The sequence below is a fragment of the Tubulanus polymorphus genome, chromosome 10 (genome assembly GCF_964204645.1).
Source record: "Tubulanus polymorphus chromosome 10, tnTubPoly1.2, whole genome shotgun sequence".
Taxonomy (NCBI): Eukaryota; Metazoa; Nemertea; class Palaeonemertea; order Tubulaniformes; family Tubulanidae; genus Tubulanus; species Tubulanus polymorphus.
Genome location: NC_134034.1, coordinates 990,001 through 1,013,016, shown reverse-complemented (window position 1 = coordinate 1,013,016; position 23,016 = coordinate 990,001). Strand labels below are relative to the sequence as shown.

At 41.3% G+C, this 23,016-nt stretch overlaps 1 protein-coding gene across 1 annotated transcript in view; it reads left to right on the top strand.

The window, feature by feature from the left end:
• Window positions 1–5,286: 5,286 nt before the first annotated feature.
• The window catches only part of LOC141912187 (adenylate cyclase type 5-like), a 38,681-nt gene continuing 20,951 nt past the window's right edge, over window positions 5,287–23,016 (top strand). The window contains exons 1-5 of the mRNA XM_074803400.1: window positions 5,287–6,186; window positions 13,350–13,499; window positions 14,884–15,005; window positions 18,979–19,218; window positions 20,527–20,685. Of these exons, the coding sequence (XP_074659501.1) occupies window positions 5,287–6,186; window positions 13,350–13,499; window positions 14,884–15,005; window positions 18,979–19,218; window positions 20,527–20,685 (1,571 nt within the window). The remainder of the gene's footprint in view (window positions 6,187–13,349; window positions 13,500–14,883; window positions 15,006–18,978; window positions 19,219–20,526; window positions 20,686–23,016) is intronic.

Here is a 23,016-nt window from a genome sequence, read left to right as displayed (position 1 = left end):
TGCGACAATAGAGGATTCCACTTGTGGCAAGTGAGGATCCACCAGGTGTCACTAGTGTGCAGTAGGACGTCAACTACTGCGGCAATAGAGGATTCCACTTGTGGCAAGTGAGGATCCACCAGGTGTCGCTAGTGTGCAGTAGGACGTCAACTACCGCGGCAATAGTCGATTCCACTAGTTTCAAGTGAGGATCCACCAGGTGTCACTAGTGTGCAGTAGGACATCAACTACTGCGGCAATAGAGGATTCCACTTGTGGCAAGTGAGGATCCACCCGGTGTCACTAGTGTGCAGTAGGACATCAACTACCGCGGCAATAGAGGATTCCACTTGTGGCAAGTGAGGATCCACCAGGTGTCACTAGTGTGCAGTAGGACATCAACTACTGCGGCAATAGTCGATTCCACTAGTTTCAAGTGAGGATCCACCAGGTGTCGCTAGTGTGCTGTAGGACATCAACTACTGCGGCAATAGTCGATTCCACTAGTTTCAAGTGAGGATCCACCAGGTGTCACTGTGCAGTAGGATATGGGCTAGATTTTAGCTTGTCAAACTTAACTTGGATAGGAGCTGGGTAATTATTTCCTATGGGGTGGATGTAAAAAAAAACCGAAACTGGATTTAAATTCTTTTTACTCGATTTGTCCTACTGTTATGCATGCCATCTGGTGGCGGGATTTTAAGTCGTGTTCGTGATCGTAGAAATAAAGACGTGTCGCTGAAAAGACATTTTGCGTTACCACTTTACGCGCGGCAGGCAGCAGTGATAGCAATATCCGATCAGTGGTAAACGTAAAGTCAACAAACTGCGCAGAAATTACCCGGTTTTTCCAGTGTTGAAACGTGCCGTTAATAACTGTAGTCTCTGCCCGACATAATTTCTATATCGGAAATAACAGCAATAAACCATTAACGACATTGCGTGGGCTCAAACCAAAAACAATAATGGTCTTCGCCATGGAATCTATGTTTAAAATCTTAGGCTTATTTTTGCATTGCTGATTACCTAACGAGAGCCCAGTGGTAAAGTCATTAGTCCAAAAGTGCTCTTAAATCTTGAGAGCGATCTTAAGTTGTTAGGTTGGCTATAGATCCAAAATGAGCTCAGACTGATCTTAAGATGTTAGATTTGCTTATGGAACCAAAATGAGCTTAGGCTGATCTTAAGTTTTTAGAAAGGTTATTGAACTAGAATCAGCTTAGACTGGTCTTAGATGTAGGCCATTTTACTCTTGCTGATTACACAGAATTCTTGACTCCATCCAGACTGCGAACTGAAAACTGGACAAGCTAATCAGCTAACAATAGCCCGCAGTAGTAGGTCACCGTGGTGATAAGCCGCAATAATTGAGGCAATCAGATGTTGATTCGTTGTTTCTGGCCTGTGGTCAAACCGACGTGCGCTCAGCGAGGATTAGAGGAGAAAAATCTCGTCTCGGAAATAACCAATATCAGCTAGGAATGAATAATTATTTGCAGCTTGAAGGGTTTCATTTGGAAGTATCGTCTGGTTTTCGCGAAGCTCTGACATGTATTCTAAGACTAGTCTATCTGAAGTTAGTTTATTGATATACTAGTTTTTCAATCTCACTGAGCTTGGACCTTTCATCTGAGATATTTTTAATCTATAAACACCAGATATTTGATATTTTATCAGCGCACTTTCAAAAACTGATCGTCCACACTTCACTTGTCTTCAGAACTTTCCTGAGACGTTTTTTATTGAAAATGAATTACAAACACCAGATATTAGACATTTTATCAGCAAAACTTTCAACAACTGATCGTCCGCACTTCACATGTGTTCAGAACTTAACCTGAGACGTTTTTTTTATTGAAAATGAACTACAAACACCAGACATTAGACATTTTATCAGCACACTTTCAAAAACCGATCGTCCACACTTCACATGTGTTCAGTGCTTCACCTGAGACATTTTTAATTGAAAATGAACTACAAACACCAGATATTAGACATTTTATCAGCACACTTTCATAAACTGATCGTCTACACTTCACATGTGTTCAGTGCTTCACCTGAGACATTTCTAATTGAAAATGAACTACAAACACCAGATATTAGACATTTTATCATCACACTTTCAAAAACTGATCGTCCACACTTCACATGTGTTCAGAACTTAACCTGAGACATTTTTTTTATTGAAAATGAACTAAAAACACCAGACATTAGATATTTATTTTATCCACGCTTCTCTCCAACGGGGTAAATGTCTGAAGGGCTACAGATTGATAGCTCTGTGGAAAGCTGACAAATTCGTGATTTGTGTATGAATTATTTAGATTCTAATCAAACCTCGCGACTGGTATTACCCGATATTACCGGTAACCTGCGCCAGTGTCACGCGGTTTGTAATATTAGTTTATTGTAAACATATGACATTATTTCAGTGTTCTTGCGTCACCATGACGACTGTAAGTAAATCAGAGGAAATTAGCACTCTGCGTACGCGTACTTACATTTATAAATATAGATTCGACTCTCGAAATCGTAATCATCAAAATATCGACTTTCACAATTCATTTTGAATTCGAGTAGTTGCTTTTATAAACCAGGATCTACAGGGAGAGGGTGCGTTATCAACAATGGTGTATTTTGTTCGCAGGTAAGGAGTCTACGGGACAATCTAATCTCTTATCCGGGAAATATTTGGAAAATTTACTTTATATTCTTCTCGTAGTGTTTTTCTACAGGGTCGTACGATTCCTTAATTCTTCAAAAACTTCTGCTAAACCAAAAATGCTTTTAAAGGTGTTTTAAACTCTTTTTGATTTGAGCAAAATGCTTTAAACTTCTCATATTGGAGAAATAGGGCTATTTAGAAATGTTAGTCTATAGTTTGTACTTGTAAAGTAGGCTACTACATCGGTCCTTTACCTGTTGTGACCAGGGGCCGGTTCCATAGTCATGGCTTAGACTTAAGATCAGTCTAAGACCAACTTAGTTCTATAGCCAATCTATCAACTTGAGACCAGTCTTAAGATTTAAGATCACTTTCGGACTAAAGTCTCGACTATGGAACCAGCCCCCTGAATTTTCTAGAACTGTTTTAGTTGTGATATTGATTTCAGCAGAAAATTTTGATTTAAGCCATCTCAAGTTTTGATTCATCACAATTTTTATCTATTTTTTCATCGAAGGCTTCAACAATGACCCTCCCAACTACAATGACATAAACAACAAGTTACACTGTCAACCTGATGTGTCCTAAAGCCTAGCGCACATCGACACTGCGATCGGAGACAACTAGTTGCTACCGAACGATTACCCCGCGCACATCGAAATCAAGTTACAACCGGTCAGTTGCAGCAACTGCATGGCGCGTGTCGATCGTCGAGATCCAGAGCGCGCACATCGACGGATATGACTGCGATTGAGTACAACCAGTTGCTCAAAAGTAGAACATGGGCAACTAGCTGGAACTGGAGATAGATCGACGCTTACCAATCGTAAGCTCGCTCACATCGACACATTCAAGCAACTGATCGTATCCAGCCAGTTGCTCTCATGCGCCGAAAACTGCCTTGCAACTAGTTGTCTCCAATCGCAGTGTCAATGTGCGCTAGGCTTAACACTAAGGGGGAGGGTGGCAGGCGGCTGACAGTTGGGGTCCTATACTCAGAGTTTAACTACTGCTAATTGCCTCACAATTTTCACCTAGTAATTATGAATCCCGGTGGTGCGCGGAGAGAACTGGATCTGAAGAATATTCTGTATATATGTATAGCCGGCATGGTATAGAAGTCTATAAGGTATTTTTAATATTGTTTCAGAGAGATTAATAAACTGTAAATATCGCTGACAGTTGTCATTTTGATGGATGCATTTTTCTCTGAAGTTCGTTATGTTTTCAGTTTGTCTATTTATATATATTATGAAATTGTTTTTATTTTGCCTTTGAAATTACTGTGCGTAGGTTTTCTGTAGCTGCACCGGGGGCAAGTTTGATTAAGAATTTTCGAATGTGTACATTAGAGGGGGGAGGGATTGAGATAGAGGACAGAGGAAGAATGAGAGAGGAGGGAGAGGGAGAAGGAAAGGGGGCAATGAGAGGAGAGAGGAGAGAAGGGAGAGGGAGTGTAAGAAGAAATTGGAGAGAGGGAGAAGGAAAGGGGGCAATGAGAGGAGAGAGGAGAGAAGGGAGAGGGAGTGTTAGAAGAAATTGGAGAGGGGAGAGGAGGGGAGAGAGGAGAGAAGGGAGAGGGAGTGTAAGAAGAAATTGGAGAGGGGGAGAGGAGGGGAGAGAGGGAGAAGGAAAGGGGGCAATGAGAGGAGAGAGGAGAGAAGGGAGAGGGAGTGTAAGAAGAAATTGGAGAGGGGGAGAGGAGGGGAGAGAGGGAGAAGGAAAGGGGGCAATGAGAGGAGAGAGGAGAGAAGGGAGAGGGAGTGTAAGAAGAAATTGGAGAGGGGGAGAGGAGGGGAGAGAGGGAGAAGGAAAGGGGGCAATGAGAGGAGAGAAGGGAGAGGGAGTGTAAGAAGAAATTAGAGAGGGGGAGAGAGGGTGGGACTTAGGAGATGGAAAGATCAGTTTTTGATCGACTGATGAAAGTCTGTAGTCATAATTAATAAATGCTCGTTTATAGTTGAATATTTATCTATTGAATAAATACATCATCAACAGCAATCTGGCGATCAGCCAGAATTAAGCAGACGCATTCACCGAGGCGACGTCAGACGGATAAAAAGATCGATAGCTCTCGAAAAGTCATTTTCAACTTAAGTTAGAAATTGTGTAATAATTAGTCTCTTTGTTGTGGACTATTTATATATCTCATAATTTTGTTATAACACTAGTAGGCCTACTCCTGGGGCCGGTTGCATATTCATGGCTTAGACTTAAGACCAGTCTAAGACCAACTTAGTTCTATCGCTAATCTAACAACTTAAGACCCCTTTTGGACTTAAGTCACGACTGTGCAACTGGCCCCTGTAGATGACTATCAGTATCGAGAGATCGTTTTATCAACTTTTATGACAGCAAAGGTTTGAAACTTTTATGAGCTGCACTGGTAATGGCAGAATCAGCGCATTCATTCCCTGCCCCGAAGCTGCCCGACTATCGACTATTGTACGCAAGTCACTTTCAGCCATCTTGTTTTCTCCTTACAACTCAATGAAAGTCTTCAATGACTGACCGCTGATTTATGTGTCATATTTTCCAGGTGCGAACGACGGCGATATTTCATAACGCGATGAAATCAACCGACGATCCGTCTGCTAGCTAGTCATCGCCGTTAGCAACCGTAAATACGTCCGCTAGTCGACATGATGAAAGAAAGTTCGCCGGTGCCCGGAGGACGCCCGCAGTCCTCGGGCAGTCGACAAGCGTGGGACGCGCCGGCCGAGATGCGGAAGTCGGCCGGGGCGCGGAAACCCGGAAACGAAGGACAAACCGAAGTCCACGTTCTCGGATTAAACAACGCGAACGGCACGAACACGGTGACCGTCGTCCAGCTCGGGAAACCTCCGTCGTCGCCGGTTTCCCGACCGCGGACGGCCGGTTCGCAGACGCGTAAATCGGCGTGGGAACGCGCGCAGGAGAAATACGAACAGCACCAAAACGACGTGCGACGATCGCGCGTTAAAACGTTCGAGATCACCGACGCCGACGGATGTCCCGTGGAGTACATCGACGACGGACATCCGTGCTGCAACTGGAAAATGCTCGTACACGTTTTCACGTCGAAGAAATTCGCGGTTCCGAACTTTGAACGTTTGTATCAGCGTTACTTCTTCAAACTGAATCAGACGAACGTGACGGTGATGATGGCTCAGTTGATCGTCGTTTCGGTTATATTGTTAGTGTTTTATTACGCAAACGGCCGCGAGAGGTTCTACACGGCGGCGACCCTCTCGGCGGTCATCGTCGTCTTCGTCGTTTTGGAAATCCTAACGAACCGTAGCGCGTTCAAACTGCCGCTTTTGGACTATTTGTGCTATACGATTTTAGTGTTACTCGCGGCGATGACGGCGTTGATTACGCTGGACGTGGATCTACGGAATTCGAGCGAAGGCGTCTGGCCGACGATGTTTTTTATTTATATGATCTATACTCTGTTACCGTTGAGAATGCGTCTGTCGGTGCTCGGCGGAATGTCGCTGTCTGTGATACACGTCGTGGCGTCTGCAGTCGTCAACCAATCCGATGAATTTCTCTATCGTCAGGTACGGAAAACTTTTTTATTTTTGCAGCGTGGCGCCGCCGAGTGGGAACTCGGGGAACCAGAAAAAAATCAGTGAGTTTGACAAATTCTACCCCAAACCTGGTGAATTCAGGGATAAAATACATTTTTGAAAAAATCAGGGAGTTTGACAAGTTTTACCTGAAGACCTGGAAAATTCAGGGAATTCAGAAAACGCTATTGATCACTTGATTCTCTGGAAAAATGAATGAATTTTGTAACATTTTTAACCTAGAAATTTCTCTGATGCACTCAGGGAGAAATCAGAGATAACTGAGGGGATTTAGGCCGAGAAATGGGCAGAAAGCGGCCACCCTTATTCAGTTGTGAAATATCAAATAGTAGGGGGTTAATGATGTTCGTTGAAGACAAATTTGGTTACGGGTGTCGGAGATAAAGGGTTAATTTGATGTTTGTCGAAGCTCAATGGGTAAAGGGTATGGTAGATGATAGAGGGTTAATATGACGTCTGTTCGGTGAAGTCACCACTCTGTCTCTCTAATGGGTGGCTCCGCGAATATCCTAATCTTGGCATTCGGAGTCATCAAAGATCGGCTGATGTCAAACTTGTCTCTATAAACTTCCATCCCGAATGCTTACTTTCTGTTGGGAAATTCTAAAAAACGAAAGTATTCTACGGACCACTAAATGATGTCTTATAGAGAATGTCTTATATCTAATGGTGAACGTCTTACGTCTAATGACTTGGTTTATTTTACGTCTTTGTCGAACTGATCGTACAGCCACAAGACTTACGAACGTGATAATATATTACCCCCCACACAGACGGCCACCGCAGAGTCTGATGCCTGAATCTTACCGCTTACCACCAGGTCGACGAACCTCCTAGGATAAGTCACTGATAAGCAATGCGTTGGCGAGTTCCGGAGTGTCCGTCGTATTATCCCTATTTACTGCGGGGGTCATCGATCTCGCAGGATAAGTTACTGATAAGTGAATGAATAGACGCTGCTTATGGTACTTATTCTTATCGGCAATAAATCAGAATTATTACCGTTGTCGTCGTTGGTTTCTCAAACATCATACGTTCATCTTTCTTTTCTCTAGTTTTCATTACCACTCGATCCGTGTCCAAATATGCTCGATATTTGGTATAGTTTTCATCAATAATTTATTTATTTGTTTAAAACGAATTCGTCCGATTTGAACAGAAATGGAGCGTTGTTAGAAGTGACAAAAATGGTTGCCATAGAATGGCGGGGGGGTGGTGGGTATTGTTGATAAGTGACACCTGTGATAGTGAAACCTCGCTTTCTCTATTGCTGCAATAGTTGATGTCCTAATGCACAGTAGCGACACCTGGTGGATCCTCACTTGCCACAAGTGGAATCCTGTATTGCCGCAGTAGTTGATGTCCTACTGAACAGTAGCGACACCTGGTGGATCCTCACTTGCAACAAGTGGAATCCTCTATTGCCGCAGTAGTTGATGTCCTACTGACAGTAGCGACACCTGGTGGATCCTCACTTGCCACAACTGTGGAATCCTCTATTGCCGCAATAGTCGATGACCTACTGCACACTAGCAATACCTGGTGGATCTTCACTTGCCACAAGTGGAATCCTCTTATCGCCGCAGTAGTTGATATCCTACTGCACACTAGCGACACCTGGTGGATCCTCACTTGCTGCAGGCAGAATCCCGAATTATCCATTGAAATTTCAAAATTTCCGTATGAAATAAAGTCAGGGCTACAGAAATTGTCCCGCGGAATAGTGTCGACAAATTTCTCAACTGAAAACTATTTTATGATTGCGATGGAGTGTTAATACGACTGCGTGTGTCGAACTCAGGTGTTCGTCATCGACAGGTAACACCTGCGACTATGGACAATCTCACAGAGTTTAGACACACATCACGAAGTGTTAGATCAAAAACAGCGTGAATTATCACGTAAGTTTGATATATCACGATTGAGACTGATTCAATTCTGCTGATATCAGTGAATTCATAACCCTTCTACGATATACAGTAAATAATCAAATTGTTTGATGGTTTTATTCTATTCCAGTAAACCAGGCCTTGGTGTTTAAGAATGCCCCTTAAATCTCAAACAACCCTTTGATATTGGATCCAGCAGGCCCTGCATGCACCCCTTCCCCTTTTCAGAAGGTTTTAGGTAAACTGGGGACTTGTTTATCTTAACCGGTAAGCCTAGTTTCAAGTAAGATATCCTGGGCCTAGGTCGTGACTTGAGTTCATTATGCTCTTCTTACCGAAGACGCCTTAAATTGTTAGATTGGTTATAGAACCAAAATCAGCAGGCTGGTGTTAAGGTGTTAGATTGGTTATGGAACTGAAATGAGTTCTGACTGATATTGTGTCTGTATGACACCTGGTCGCTGCTACTCTTACTGTTATCTCTATATATTGGTGCAGTTTATCAAAACTGGCTAATGGAAAATCAGATTATTTAGATATCTGTGATGGTCATTAAGTGATCATTGGTCATCGTACTATATTTAGAAAGAAACTCTTCTCCTTGTCCCTTCTCAACTCTCCCTCATTACTGCTCCCCTCTCCTCCCTCTGTCCTTCCTCACTCACCTCATCTGTCTTTCAATCTGTCTCACTCTTCTATCTGTGGGTCCCTCTCTCCCTTTCCTATGTGTGGCTCCCTCTCTGCTCCTTCCCTCCCTCTCCCTTCTCTCCCTCCCCTTCCCTCTCTACCTATCTCTCCTTCCCTCAGATATCTCTCCATTCTCCCCACTCTCCGTCCCTCCTCTCTTCTCTCCACCGCATATCTCAAGTTCCTCAGTTCAGTTGATATTATCGTCTACTGTTAATAGATATAATATCTCGAAGCGGGTCGCAGTCTCTGAATCGTCGCGTGAATCACCTTGAATCAGGAATCCGGTAGCGTTTTAGAGACGTATTTACGATTCATCGCAGGCTGAAAGCATGAATACATGATTTGACCAATTGTCGCGTGTGGCGAATAATTCATAGACTCCATACACAACGGACTGACGGTATCACTCCATACACGGTACAGACCGGATCTACCTAAAACCCCTACATTCTACCACATCACACAACGGCGCTTTTCTTCCTACCTTTATATTTTATACATTCAGACTTAAATCTCTTGCGCGGCTACCAGAGCCGAAATAATCCTTATTTAATAGGATTTTTATTCCCGTATTGATATTCTGAATTTACTCTTTTTGATCAAGTACCACAGGTGCATTGAAGAGAGTGAGAGGAGAGAGAGAGAGAGAGGAAGCCTGTACAGGCATTTTTTTTTGTAAAAAAAAATCTACACGACATCTGTGTATGATGCCAATACATGCGTGACTGCAAAATATGTTTAGTTAGAATATGTAAGGAAAGTTAGAGCGACTGTTCCTCTCGGCAAACCTGATGATATCGTGAGACTCTCCCACGTTCCTCCCTCAGCCGGTATTCAAGCTGGATGACATCGCAAGATTTTGGACCAGGGTCGTGGCCCCTATCCTTGTGAACCCATGCTCCTTAACTGGCTACCGAATTTCAATTTCAATTTATTTCATTATGGTATGATATGATAATATGATGAGATCATGGTTTGAAAATATTTATAAGTAAAGCAAAGATAAAATTCAGAAGGCTGTTTCGATGAGGGCCAAACAATAGGCCGCTACAGCAAGCGCCCAAGATCAAGAATTTATTCAAAAATAAAAATGGCAAAAAGTGTTTTTGATTTTTTTAATAAATTCTCGATTTTTAATTTGTAATAATTGGGTTTTTATCTAATTATTTGTTCTGCACGTTTAAGTGTGGTTATATTTGCCGGTTGAAATGGAATTTGCGAGGAGATCGTAGAACCTGCTGTATTGCGTACCGGTTATAGGATTTTTTTTTATGATTCAATCTCGAAGATGAATTTCTGTCACCGAACAATAAAAAAACACTCGCGATAATTGCCGGTAAATTCGATTATTTGTTTGCGATGCGAATTTTCCGATTATTTCCGTCGCGGTTAATTCAATATTCGATGAAAGCCGTTATTACGATTATTTTGTTACGCGTCGGATGTAATGAGATTCGACCAGGTGTTACGCGCGACGACAACAATGCAATCGCGATAATCGTATCATCGCCACGGCTACGGCGAAATAGCCGCGCATAAATCCATCTACGAAAATGAATGAAATCCGTAATAATCTTATTTTATTGTCGTTCTATATTTTTCGTGAATTTAGCTTTAGGAACGAGAGTCCGCTGAGTCTGTACGTGTTTTCTGCTTATCCGCGGGTATATTAACTGGACTCTGAGACTTAACCCTTTCAGTGCTGACTAATTAATACCATATAGTGCTGGAGATAATTTGAAAATTTTGAATAATTCCACCCTAGTGCGTTGAATAATGGGAATACCACTATAGTGCGTCTACACCGCGGCGCGGTGTATCGTTAGTTACTAGTATTTCCCTATGTTTGACACGTGCTGCCATCTTTCAATAGAGATAATTACATCAATACACCGCGGTGCGATGTACTAGCAAAATCCATCACCGATTTATACACTGCACTGCGGTGTAGACGCACTGAAAGGGTTAAGAATGGGTTCAATTTCGTTAAGTCAAAGAGGGTTAAAACCTCCAAATTTTATGCTGCTCTTCTAAAAACATGCATTGTTTCCATTGGGTTTGATAACAAATTTCGAACACTTGAGGGCGCCACCCAACTTGAGTGCTTCATGAGAAATACTCCTTTTGGACACCTGGTCTTCTGGACCTGTGTGGGGTATCTCTATCAGACAGCAGTGAAGATTGGCGGTCACCAGACGGCCGAGAAACTGAGCTGATATTCATTCCTCACAGCTTTAAATCCAAAAAAAAATTATTAGCAACTGTGAAACTATAAATGTATTAAAGAAAAATTGGGGCCAGAAATTAGGGCACTTTTTAGGTGGAAGGTTGCTCACCCGGTGGGTTTAGCTCAGGTACATGCAGGGCTTCTTACAGATCAATAGTAATAATAATGATGATATTAGAATTTATTCAGCGCTAAATTTCATAATGACTCAAAGCGCTTTATTACAGAAAACTATTCGATATTACGGATATTTTCAAATACAGTATTCCCTTCCTAGTATAAAACATTTCAGTTGTAAGATCTTCGGGCGTTGGTTGATTTAACACAAACATATGATTGATAGACAATAACTCTATGATTACCAATGATCACTGATGATCACTGATGATCACTGATTGATCGTAAATCATACACGAATCAAGTCTACATTTTTCATTAGTCGTCCATTCTGCGTCCATTTTCGCGATATTCGCGGCGATAATTTCGTCCGATTCGTTTTACGTCTGCTGGTCTCGAGTTGTTGCCGTCGGCGATAGAGGAAATAAAGTCGCGATTGTTTCATCACTGTGCGGTCCGTGACTATCCCATTAGGATTTCAGTAAGCCGTTAATGTCTCTTCTGGTATTAGGTATTACGATCTATTAGGTATTACAGTGTATTAGGTGCAATAGGTATTACGATCTATTAGGTATTACAGTGTATTAGGTGCATTTAGTATTACAATGCATTAGGTGAAATAAGTATTACAATGCATTAGGTGAAATAAGTATTACAATGCATTAGGTGAAATAAGTATTACAATGCATTAGGTGAAATAAGTATTACAATGCATTAGGTGAAATAAGTGTTACAATGCATTAGGTACATTTAGTATTACAATGCATTAGGAATTACAGTGTTTGAGGTATTACGATGTATTATGATGTATTTGGTATTAAAGTTGTTCCCCGAACCCCTTGACCTCGTGATTGTTGGAGTCGTTGTTAGCCGACCAGCATCCGGTCGTACCAATCACAGCGCTTGTAACAAACGACTTTAGGCTTCTGTTGGATTCCCGATCGGATGGACCAATCAGCGAACGTTTTTTTGCAAAAAAGGGGAGTATATCCGCAGGTTGGCATCACACGTAAAAGTGCCAGTAATTAGATAACTCGTCGTGAGGCTAGGGGGCGCTGGTGAAAGTTGTTGGATGTCGAAAACATTGTTTCCCGAAACCGTATTTCAACACAGGGAAACATGTTTGTATCTCCTGTTTCCATGCTGTTTCCCCTGTGTCGTGTGAATTGGGGGTTTTAGGGATGTATTTCGGATGTGCCTGGTTGATCGATGATATTCAGATATCATTTAGAGGCTCGCGTTGTTATCAAACATTCATTTATACACGTGTGTATCATGTAGATAGATCAGATATCGTTATTGTACGACGATCTCATCGACACTCAGCTTGTTACTGCTGCTCTGCCCTCGAGAGAGATATATAAAAAAATTTGTTTTCTATATTTCCAGCTGTTCTGCTGTTGCGTGCTTGAACACCGAATTAGATTAAGTCATCAGGTTCTGCTGCTATAGACTAAACCGAATAGAAATTTTTATTTTCAATTTTCAATTTGCATCGTTTTTTGACTAACAAACTTCAGGGCGCACTTTCACGAGAAATTTTAATCTAACTGGTATTGGTTACAAGTTGTCAGAATGTGGTTCCGCCGTTCTGAGTTTCAGAATTGAAATTAGTTATTCATTCTAACCGACCTTCAGGGGCCCAGTTCCCGATCATGATACAGGGCCCAGTTCCCGATCATGATACAGGGCCCAGTTCCCGATCATGATACAGGGCCCAGTTCCCGATCATGATACAGGGCCCAGTTCCAGTTCATGATCAAAATTTAAAATGTCAAGTTAAAACATTTGAAAAGTAACTAAGTTTAATAAACACACAACTGTGGATCAAACTGAACCCTGGGTTCAATTTTACAAAAACGTTATTCTCATATTGTTGGTAGAATTGCTATATTGGTTTCTTCATGTTTTCACTGAGGAAAATTATTCAAACTTAACCATTTTAAGCTTAACCTTTTTCATGAATCTAAACCTTAAAATCTAAATTTACAATTTTTAACAATCTTTGTCTCGGTGACAAGGGCAACACGGGAAAGCAGGGTTCGGACCTGTAAGACCACTCTCGAAATACATCCCTGAATCATCTGATATCTTATACAAATTTCTATGTCAATATTAATAATGAAAATCAAAAATTTGTCACATTCAAATCTGACGAAAATAAATATATCTATATCTAAATTTGAAATTTAAAGTTTTCTATTTTTCAGATCGTAGCGAATTCGTTTATTTTTACGGCCGTGAATCTGACGGGTGTTTTTATACACTACCCGACGGAGGTCGCCCAGCGGCAGGCGTTCCTGGAAACGAGGCGTTGCATCGAGGCTCGACTCACCATTCAACGCGAGAATCAACAACAGGTAATCAAACCGGTATCGCGTCGCTGTTTCACCTGTCCAGCACCCGGGTAACCGCGTCGCTGGTTCACCACCCAGGTTATTGTTGTCAGTAAAGTTTGAACTCAGCCGTAGATTCCTTTCTCTTGCGGTGGCTCCGATAATATCCAATAATCCAAAGCCTGATATTCGGGAGCTTTCCCTATCTAGCGTGTGGCTCCAGGTGGACTCGGTTCTGAATCTGCTCTGAAGTTCCTACTTCATGGAAACATGCTTCTTTCTCCTCCATCTTTCCTTTCTCTCCCCTCTCATCTCCCTCCCCTCCTCTCTCCCTCCCCTCTATCCCCTTCCCTCTCCCTCCCTCTATCCCCTTCCTCTCCCCTCTCCCTCCCCTCTATCCCCTTCCTCTCCCCTCTACCTCCCCTCTCTACCTCTCCCCTCTCCCACCCTATCCCCCTTCCTCCCCTTTCCCCTCTCCCCTCCCCTCTATATCCCTGATTATTGTGTCTCATTGAATCACACACTCTTGTAGTATATCCCCCCTCGCCCCCCGTGACATCCACACTCCCTCCTAATCTCCTCATTCACTTTTCATTAACAGTAATGCTATTTTTCTCGTTCCGGCGTTTTCCGCGCGCCGTCATTTCTCGTATTGTTGAACGTTGCCGTCGACGTTGGTCACGTGCGTCGGTCGCGAATGTTTTTCCGCCGACATGATTTTTAATCAGCGCCGGAACGCGTCTAGGATTGAGTCCCGTGCCGCGTTCTGCAGCGCGATAATAAAACCACTCGCAATCACGATATTTTTCTAACCAAAAAACCATTTCGCTGATTACTGAATGGACCGTAAAAATAATCAGCGATATCAGTGAGAGGAGTCTGTGGCGAGTGAGGACTAGAGATTACTGCGATACCTGCATTTACTGCTGCATCCAGTTTCACCGTGAAAACACAAAATAAATAGAAAAATCATTTCATATGACTTCAACAATTCAGTAAAATTTTGATTAGTTACTGATGACGACCTTCTCATTCTCGATGACTTCAACAATTCTGTAAATTATGATTAGTTACTAATGACGACCTTCTCATTCTCAATGACTTCAACGATTCAGTAAAATTATGATTAGTTACTAATGACGACCTTCTCATTCTCAATGATTCAACGATTCAGAAAAATTATGATTAGTTACTAATGACGACCTTCTCATTATCGATGACTTCAACAATTCTGTAAATTATGATTAGCGACTTATCACAACCTTTAAGTTGGAATAAAGTCTTTTACTTAAGATTAAATTCTAGGTTTATAAATGGAAGTTGTAGTGAATGAAATAGAAATCCAATTAGCGAGCGAGTGTTTCTATGAGTCAAACGTGTTTATTCCGTTTTAATTTTTTTTTTTCAGGAGCGTTTATTGTTGTCAGTGTTGCCGCGTCACGTTGCCATGGAGATGAAAGCCGATATCGCCGGTAAAGTTCGTGACACGATGTTTCATAAAATCTACATTCAACGACACGAAAACGTCAGGTAGGGTAATTACTGATCGCATTCATTAATTGGTAGTTAATTAATTTCTAACTCATTTTCATAGCATCGGTAATTAACTCCTAATTAAGTGGTGCACACTCTAATTGAATAATTGTTAATTAATTGCAAAATTTGCTGGTGTGGCTTTCAGGTGAAGCTTGCAACAATTTTTAAGTCACCAAGAGTAGCATTCCATGATGTAGCGAGTCAATTTATATCAGCTCCATAGCTGAATGACTGCAAGGGACTAAGATTTTAATGATATGATGCTCAAACATTGTCAGTTCAAAAATGTCTCTTTCTAGAAAGAAGTTTCAAACTATTGCAATTATGTTTTGGGAATGTTGTGCCATGTGACCACTTCTTGGCCAATCACAGGGTTATCCCATTATGATTAAACCTAAGGTTTGTCAGCTAGCATAACCCTAGCTATATCACCTCTAGAGACTAATGGCTTTTCCCTAGGGTTAGTCTATAACCCTAAGGTTGGTCAGCTAGTTCAGACCCTAGCTGTCTCACTCCTGAAGAGTAATGGGCTAACCCTAGGGTAAGGTCTATTCGTCTGGAGGTGGAACAGCTAGGGTTATACAAGCTGACCAACCCTAGGTTCAGTTCACATGGAATAACCCTAGTTACATTCATATTCCATAGAATTTAAACTAATCAAACCTAAAACTACGCAATCATTTCTTCAAAATGGTTTTTAATTGAGAAATTAAGATTCTGAATTTTTGATAGATCGATCATGGGATGACGAGAGAAATCCCACAATAACGAAGCCAAGATTCTATATCAGAATGATTATATTTGAGGAGCGACGTTTCGGCTAACAACTGTTAGCCATCAGCAGGCGTACTGAGAACAAAATAAAATATCAGGATATTTATACTAGAATATGACAAATGATAAAGATTAAAGGATTAAGATTAAAGTAATTAAATAACAAAAACCGGAACGCTAAGGAAGAAAGAAGGCAAATGACAAACTAAAGGGGATGTAGGGATTTTTATTTACCAAAAACCATCCTCAGGCACCATTTCATACGCTCTTGTTGTTGGTTACGTTTTCTTTTAAAATATCCTAGATTCTAATATACGTATTTTAATTACATTCGTGTCACTAGGCTGTTTACATCTGTGGCAAGTGACTCTTAGAACGCGATATATGTGACAGATTTATTGGTTCCCGCGACAACGAACACGTCTGCTCTGCCACTTGAATTTCCCTGTCGTAAAAACTCAGTTCATATTCACTATACTACGCTCGGCAATCAGCGGCGCTCAGAGAAATCAGCTTACACAGATCTGATCTCGGGAACTGGCTAACCCCAGTCCGACGAAATCAGCTCAGTCCGGTCTTATCTTACGTCTCGACTTCCTACCGGCATAATGAGCTTAACCCGGTCTTATCTTCAGTCTCAACTGTAGGACTGGACCGAAATGAGCTAAGCCCGATTTTATCATAAATCTCAACTGTGGAACTGGACTAAAATGGGTTTAGCCTGGTTTATCTGAAGTCTCATCTGTGGAACTGGATTGAAATGAGTTAAGCCCAATCTTATCTTAAGTCTCAACTGTGGAACTGGATTGAAATGAGTTAAGCCCGGTCTAATCTGTCGTCACATTGAAGTCCACCCTATATTAATAGGAACAGAATCATCGACTATTTCTAATTGTCAGTATTTCGTTACTATTTTTAGAAATACTGATTTGACGTTGTGCGCTGCTGAAATATGAATTCAGTTACTGATCGTCTAAATATTGATTATTGATAAATTTGAACATTTTCGTCTTCGATGAAATGTTACTGAAAAAAAAAGGAAAAACGTTCGATGACAGCAGTTTTGAAAGGTTTCTGTTGCAGTCGCGTCGTGTATATGAACTGATATAACATAATTTCAGTCTCATTGATTTTACACAAGTGGTTAATAGAGCATTGATCTGCACAATAACTACAGCACCCCTTCTATCCCCCCTCCTCCCCCTCCCCCTTAGTATGAGAGCTAAGAATCGATAGAACTGAAGGTCAAACCCTTGACATATTTATAATTGGCAATCATGTGAGCACTGGGGGAGGGGAGGAGTTATATAGGGTATTTAGTGTTTGTAAACATTGAGATTATGATCATTGTATGAATGATTGAGGTAAGAATGACCTTTTAGCTGGAACACTGCTGGTGACTGTAAAATCAACACTATAAGCCGGATCAGTTACTTGGAACTAGTTTAAAACTCTGGGTATCAAAAAAGGAATGGAAGTCCCTCTCTCCTCTCTCCCCTCGCCTCTCCTCTCCCCTCTCCTCTCTCACCTCCTCTCCCCTCTCTTCTCCCCTCTCCTCTCCCCTCTCTCCCCTCTCCTCTCTTCCCTCTCTCCCCTCTCCCCTCCCCTTTCCTCCCCTCTCCCCTCTCCTCCCTCTCCCTCCTTACCTCTAACCTCTCCCTCTCTCTCTTCCTCTCTCATTTTCCCTTAAGTCTCATTCTTCTCTTACCCTCTCCTCTTTCTCACTCCCCTCTCTTCTCCCTGTCTCTCTACCCTCACCTCTCTCTCTCATTTATCCCTCTCTCATAATCTTGCTCTCTGTCTCTGTCTATATTAAGTATTAATCAGCAATAACGTCAGTATTGTATATGAGCTATAAGCTGATCGTGGTCGTCGCGAGTGCCGCGGCGGACGATGTTGTCCTGTATTGATGCAGGTGGTTTTTATCACATGACTCTGTAGCGTTGTTGCGCGGGTGTCGTCTCGTAACGCCGCCGGAGCTGACCGAACCCCGGATGTCGTCAGGTTGTAGTAATTGCAGTTATCGATATCCCATTCGGTCAGAACTAATCCAACCTGAAATTAACATGAACCGATGAATGAAATACAAGTGTTCATTTCACTACCACTGTTTCTGATAGCTCGTTTATCGTGACCTGAGCCTGATTCCCTGTTTGGAGAACATCGGCTCTAGGGCCAAAATGTGTTCTATCTTCAGTCTTAACTGAGGTAATCACTGAAATAATCTTAGCCTGGTTTTATCTTAAGTCTTAACCGTTAAACAACCAAAAAACTATTAGCCTGGTCCGATCTTAGGTTTCTATGGTGAAACTGGACCAAAATCAGCTTAGACCTGTTTGATCTAAGGTGTCTATAGTGAAACTGGACTAAAATGATCTGAGCCTTGTGTTTAGACTGTGGAACTGTATCCTATATATACTCAATGTAACACACGCAGCTATGTTATATTTATTACTATTGACAATAAACTACAGTCGCTCATTGTGTATTAGTGTCATCTTCCAGCAACGCATAAATTAATTAAACTAAAACCGATTAATTAAACTGCAGTTGATGACAGCGCTGGGTCCCGTGCTGAGTCCCGCGCTCGGAGTCCCGCTTGTAGCTGAGCTGATCAACTATTTATCAGTTTTTACCGAAAGTCATTTCACAAATGAAGATTGATTGGTTTGTGAGACTCATCGAGATCTGACGAGCCGTTCTGAGAGACGTCTACGACTAAAAACTACTACAGTTTTCATGATGTCATAGGGGGATTTATGGAGGCAGACATATCGTTTCTAGAAGTGCATATAGATCTAATCAGTAATAGACAATTTGATGATGTCATAGGGGGATTCCTGAAGGCAGGCATCTAAAAGTTTCTATAGATGAAATCACTAGTAGACAATTTGATGATGTCATAGGTGGATTTATGGCAGCAGGCATCTTTTCTAGAAGTGTCTATAGATCAAATCACTAGTAGACAATTTGATGATGTCATAGGGGGATTAAAGGAGGTGGGCATCATGGTAATTTTTAAGGTTCTAATAAACATAATTCAATGATTTGACATCAGGCATTTTGATGATATCTCAGGTGAATTTTTGACCACGATGATGACGATGTCCTAGGGGATTTCTGATAATGTTTTGATGATGATGTCATAAGGTGGATATCGTCTAATGATGTATATATATATATATATTTTCAGTATTCTGTTTGCTGATATTTGTGGTTTCACGTCTCTGTCGTCTCAATGCACGGCTCAGGAGCTCGTGCAGCTTCTCAACGAACTGTTCGCGCGTTTCGATCGTCTCGCTTCCGATAATCATTGTCTACGCATTAAAATCCTCGGCGATTGTTACTATTGCGTGAGCGGTCTACCGGAGCCGCGCCCGGACCACGCCCACTGCTGCGTCGAGATGGGTCTCGATATGATTGACGCTATTGCGTAAGTATCAAATATCAAATATCGTGTTTTACGTATTTACATATTTCGGGTCTAGTGCTTATAGCTTTTAACTTTAAAATTTAAAAATCTTTAAAATCAAATTTGCCCTAAAGGAATTAATCCTTTACCTTGGCCCCGGTTTTATAGACTGGGTATCAAATTTACCCTAAAGGAATTAATCCTTTACCTTGGCCCCGGTTTTATAGACTGGGTATCAAATTTACCCTAAAGGAATTAATCCTTAACCTGGGCCTGGTTTTATAGACTCGGTATTAAACTTATCACTAGGGGTAAATCCTTAACCTGGGCCTGGTTTTATAGACTGGGTATCAAACTTATCCCTAGGGATAAATCCTTAACCTGGGCCTGGTTTTTTAGACTGGGTATCAAAGTTATCCCTAGGGATAAATCGTTATCCTGGACCCAGTTTTATAGACTAAGTATCAACCCCTAGGGGTAAATCTTTAACCTAGGCCTGGTTTTATAGACTGGGAATCCCTGGTTACCCCCTGGTAAATCTCTGGAAACTTGGTGCAAAGTTCTTCTTACAGAAAAAAACCCTATTATTTGCTTGTTGTCTGATATTATGCGGGTTAGGTTACTGCGATGGCGGCTTCGAACTTCCCTACGGCAAAAAACGAGGAAAAAATGACGCGTAGAACCTCTGGCGATATGAAAACCTGCTTCGCTCTGATTGTAAGGGGTTTTCAGGCAGTTTCTCTAAGTCCCCTCTCCCCGGCAATTAGAAAAAAGACACATCGACACCTCCTCTGGCTGCCTGGAAACTGATTATTTTCGCTCCGGAAAGTCTGCTGTCAGATACTCGAGTTTCTCGAGCTAATGATATTCTTCGGAATTTCTAAAATCTAATAATTATCTATGATGAACGTAGAACTCATGATAAGACTGATAAGACTGATGGGTATTCCTGGTGTAGAAGTTGACGAACGATCCCCACATATTACTGATGATGCCCTAAGTTTGTTTATCTGATAGTTTAAACAGATGTATCTGGATTCCGTCTACGAAGAAACAACTCTAGTCTTCAGAAAAAAAAAACAGTAATGTTTCAGTAAAAGCAAAATAATGAACAATTCTACAATCGTCGATATCTCATGTTCTGGTAGAAGTAATTTAAAGTGGCCAATTTGAATAATCAAAAATGGATAAAGTCGAATAATTTTTTTTAAACACGTCAAAATGTCATATTTTGGATGCAGAGCCCTGAAAATTAAAAAATTTTCATGATACAGGTGCCCTTCAGTACACAGAAACCTAGGCACATAATCTCTGTTGTTGTTGTTGAAGGTTGGTACGAGACGTTACAGCTGTAGATGTGAATATGAGAGTTGGTATACACAGCGGGCGCGTACACTGCGGCGTACTCGGGTTACGCAAGTGGCAATTCGACGTCTGGTCGAACGACGTCACCTTGGCGAACGTGATGGAAGCCGGCGGAATTCCCGGGTAAGTTCGATAATAAACTCGACGATGATGTCATAGGCAACCTCAAATCGGTAAAGATGACTTAACTGCCGATAGGAAAATTCATTTTCAGAATTTCGCAAATAATTTTTGAGGTGGATTTTATGTTGAGATTTCTCTCAATGTTTTGTTCTTGATAAGACGCGCTCATTCCTGTCTCAAAAACTTGCCCAAGGACATGATAACTCCAAACCTCCGGCCCCCCATAAAACTTGCCTCAGGATAGAAAACCTCTCTTACGGTTTCAAAAACTTACCCAAGGACATGATAACTCCAAACCTCCGGCCTCCCGTAAAACTTGCCTCAGAATAGAAAACCTCTCTTACGGTTTCAAAAACTTACCCAAGGACGGGCATACTCCTAATCTATCCCTAAAACCTTGCCCGGGGTCACACTCCCTTTTAACCTGCGGTCAAGACTTGCTCCGGGACACCTGCTCGAACCACCTGCCCCATGAAACTCTTCGAAAAACTAACCCAATGACAGGCGTACTCCTTACCTGTCCCTAAAACCTTGCACAGGGTCGTGCTCCCTTTTAAACTGCATACTCCTGATAAAAACTTACCCACAACTATATATTGTTGTTATTTGCCCTTAAAGGGTCATTCTAAAACTAACTTTAGGCTAATAACTTTGCCCTACAAATAGTATAGATTTGAAAAAAACCGGGATAGACTTAAACCCTATCATCAAACCTCGCTGAGACGATTTCCTTAGAAATATTGAATGACTGAAATCAACAAGTTTCAAATCTTCTTTGCACGATTCAGACATTTTGACTTAATCTGATTAGCAGACGCCGCAGCCGTTGTCGCCGAGTGGAGCGGTTGAAAAGGAATGTTTGTTTTATATGCTCGAGGCGAGGACGACTCAACGCGCTTTTCAAAACGGTTGTCAAAGTAACTAGATATTAATGATTAGCTATTTGTATGTAACAAACGTCGATTTCTTAGAATCCGTTCAAATGAAAGACGGCGATCGATTTAGAATTTATGCGAACAAATATAGAATTTGTTCGCGTGAAAATAGTTGAATTATTGGTGTTAATGATAACAGCTGTAGAATCAAAATCAGTTTAGACTGGTCTTAAGTTGTGAGATTGGTTGTAGAACCAAAATGAGCTTAGACCGGTCTTAAGTAGTTAGATTGGTTATAGAACCAAAATGAGCTTAGACTGGTCTTAAGTTGTTAGATTGGTTATGGAATCAAAATGAGTTTAAACTGGTCTCAAGTTGTTAGATTGGTTATATAACCAAAATGAGCTGCCCTTAAGTTGTTAGATTGGTTGTAGAACCAAAATGAGCTTAGACTGGTCTTAAGTTGTTGTATTGGTTATAGAACCAAAATGAGCTTAGACCGGTCTTTAGTTGTTAGATTGGTTATAGAACCAAAATGAGCTTAAACTGGTGTTATATTTAAACCCTGTTCAATTTGAAGTTATTTTAGTTGAATTTTTCAAGATTTAGACCCACAACTGTTTGTAAATGAAGTTTGCAACTCGATGTAGTTCAATGTGTGTAGGCTACTAATACATCCCTGCAGGACACCGATAAAATATCAAAGGTCTTCCTTCCTTCTCTCATAACTGTGTCATTTCTGTCTTTTTTGTCGGAACATGAAAAGATATTTAACGGTCCACGTAATCTTTAATAGTTCGTGATCCACGGGTCATTTACCCTCGTGTGCTCCGTGGGGAGGGGGAGGAACAGGGGAGTGGGGGGCGAGTATATATACACAGTTCAACGCAGCATTATTGAATCAATGAAATCGTCTACGGAAAATCAGAAGAAATTACCGGTAATATCAAACAGACTATAACATAGTTGTATTAGATATAATAACCCTACTAGGCTCAATGGCTACCTCCTTAAATCCCCCTATGACATCATCAAATTACCTACTAATGATTTATTCTATAGACCCTTGTGAGAAAAGATGTCTGCCTCTAGAAATCCCCCTATGACATCATCAAATTATCTTCTAGTGATTTGATCTATAGACCCTTTTAAGAAAACATGTCTGCTGCCATGAATCCCCCTTTGACGTCATCAAATCGTGATAACTGAAAATGAAGATGAAAAAGATGTCTGCCTCAAGAAAAATGTCCCTATGACATCATTGAATCGCGTACTGGTGCTGTGTGTATAGAATACTCTGCTGTTATCGAGATGAGTTCAGTAACAGATGTTCCTCCAGTGAAACTTATCGTTTTCCTTTTTAGTTATCATTGATAAATTTTATCCCCGTCGGCGAGAATCGATAAGTTCAACCGAGCGTAAGAAGTGTGAACGCTCTATAATACTCGAAACGTAG